This window comes from Hydractinia symbiolongicarpus, chromosome 13 (genome assembly GCF_029227915.1).
Source record: "Hydractinia symbiolongicarpus strain clone_291-10 chromosome 13, HSymV2.1, whole genome shotgun sequence".
In the NCBI taxonomy this organism is placed as follows: Eukaryota; Metazoa; Cnidaria; class Hydrozoa; order Anthoathecata; family Hydractiniidae; genus Hydractinia; species Hydractinia symbiolongicarpus.
This window is the reverse complement of record NC_079887.1, coordinates 8,632,038-8,634,436: the sequence shown is the minus strand read 5'-3', so window position 1 is coordinate 8,634,436 and position 2,399 is coordinate 8,632,038. Positions and strand designations below refer to the sequence as shown.

Below are 2,399 nucleotides of genomic sequence, written 5' to 3'. Positions count from 1 at the left end.
AACTGCTATAGAGCTTTCCTGAATTTTTTAATTATGTCAAACTTAATTAAAGAGGTCTATACTAAAAATGATTCTTATCCCTAAGTTCCTTATTAAAAGGTAAAACAAATAACAAGTTTTGTAAATATTTCTGTTCGTTAAGTGCCTCAACTACGACCTGAAAGTTCCAGTCAAACCCTTTATATAGACAAGCTTTCTAAGAATGCCTCGTTTTTAAAATAATTATTTTTTAAATTAAAATAAAATCTAACCAGAATATTATATTGCTCTAAAAACTTCAGTTTTGTCAAGATAATTTGATATTCTACCTGAATATCCTTATTTAAAGAGCATAGAACTATGGATGTGCATGTGTAAAAGTTATGGCGCATAAACAGGTAGCACAACCCGGATATAAAGAACTACATGGAAACACAAGGAAATTTCATTCCGGTTTAAAATCTTATTTTTGGTAAACTTTATGTCGGCTGCATGTTAAGGCCGTGTTAGCGATAAAATAGAACTTGTTATGCCTCAAAATAGAGCGTCGAGATCACCTAAAAAGTTGTTTTGATTAAAACTGTTTAATATTATATCGACGGTTACTAAATCGGAATGATTAACGTAACAAAACTCTAGTGTATTCTTACTCTTTGAAAATGTCGGATAATTACGCTGACAATATGTTTTTATATATCTTGTTATTTGCAATATTAGTTTGATGTTGATTAAATTTACGAATTTAATAAGGGCTTTCACTCTTAGCCTATTATAGTGACAAAGGCAACCACAGGGGACGTCAGCTTTATTACTGTTTCACAACAATTCTTATACTTTTACAGCTTCGCCAAGCTTCATTAAACATAACACGCCCTTCATGTGTATATAAGCAGTTCGCTTACGGGAATATGTCAGTGAAAACATTATTTTGTTTTTGTGAGAACCACTATATGAAAAGGTTTGTTTATTACAAATTATTTTGGGAAAACAAAGATTGTGGTAACTTTTAAACTACGACAACTATAACAATGGATGGCACATTTTTCTTTTTAGATGAAGGTAATACTCCTTTTGGCGATGTTGGCAAGTGCGTGTATTCTCTGCAAAGGGGGTAAGTAAAAGCAGTTTAAACTTATTTAGCAGGATTTTCTTTTGCAACATCTGCTGCCTATACAATATTTCAGAGGACTTCACATTTAAAATACTATGTTAATAATATCTCTGTGAGTAAATATAGCTGAAATGTTTTGACTTGACGATAATTTCTCCTTAGATCCTCGCTATAGAAGAGCATACAATAATGGTTACGCAGATGCTCAAGCTCATGCCGAAAATGCTCCTGCTCCATGTATCCTTTGCAAGGGAGGTAAGTAAAAGCATCACTATCTTATCTAAGGATTCTGCATTTTTAAGGAACATTTGAAGGGTAAAACGTATAACCCATCATCACTTCTATCGCTCTCCAAGTAAATATAATATAGATATTTTCCTAATCCTACATTTTTATCATTAGATCCTACCTATCAGAAGGCATTCAATGCAGGTTACGCCGATGCTGCTTGTATCCTCTGCAAAGGCGGTAAGCAAAATCCTCTTTTATCTAGGATTTCTCTTTGTTTAGCAACCTTAGAGGATTTCGCGAATTTAAAAGAATGTGTTCGTTATTTGAGCAAATATTATCAAAATGTAACTTCATGCTGCACTTTTTTTCTTAGATCCTATGTACAGAGAAGGATACATTGCAGGCTATAGTGATTCACAAGCAAGTATCGAAGATACTCCAACACGCCGCAATGCCCGTAATTTTTAAATTTCAGTTTTGTTTTTAATAACTTCTTACAGCGTATTTTGTGTCTGGATTAAACAAGAAATTTACTGCTCTTTCAAAGTATCGATTATTTTGTTTAGTGTTAGAAGATTCGGGAGCTTATGGCAATCCAGTTAGAATTTGTTACACAAGTTGGAAGGATTGCAGTGGATGCCGAGGCTACTTAGATACCTGTTGTTCAGACAAGAACTGTGGCGGTGGACGAAGATGCAAACGAGGCTTAAGTGTGTACAGCTGCGACAATTAACATGTTTTTACGAGAATACGCAGAAAGACAGCTAAATGTTTTCTTTGTCCTTTTTTTACTCTAACTGAACCTACCCTTGACAATAACTCGCGCGGTTTTATGACTAAAGAGCGATGTTAGTCAACTATTAGTTTCGTATTTCTGTAGCTGAACATTTATGTTAACATAAAGTTTATAAGCACGATAAAATCCAAACAGATGTCCAATAATAGAAAAAACAAAAACAACGAAATAAAGCAACACAGCCTTAATTCCATAGCGTAGCAAATAATTGAGTTCGTGTTTTAGAGAATTGATTCTTTTTTTGTCCTGCTGTGAAGTTGTTTGCTATTTCTAACTTGCGAT

General features: G+C 33.7%; 1 protein-coding gene across 1 annotated transcript; it reads left to right on the top strand.

Moving 5' to 3' along the window:
* The first annotated feature begins 872 nt into the window (after window positions 1-872).
* On the top strand, window positions 873-2,090 carry LOC130623958 (uncharacterized). The gene is made up of 6 exons (XM_057439506.1): window positions 873-937; window positions 1,033-1,090; window positions 1,253-1,345; window positions 1,493-1,558; window positions 1,695-1,778; window positions 1,888-2,090. The coding sequence occupies exons 2-6, from the start codon at window positions 1,033-1,035 to the stop codon at window positions 2,052-2,054; spliced, it is 468 nt and encodes a 155-aa protein (XP_057295489.1). The 5' UTR covers window positions 873-937; the 3' UTR covers window positions 2,055-2,090.
* Window positions 2,091-2,399: the final 309 nt, after the last annotated feature.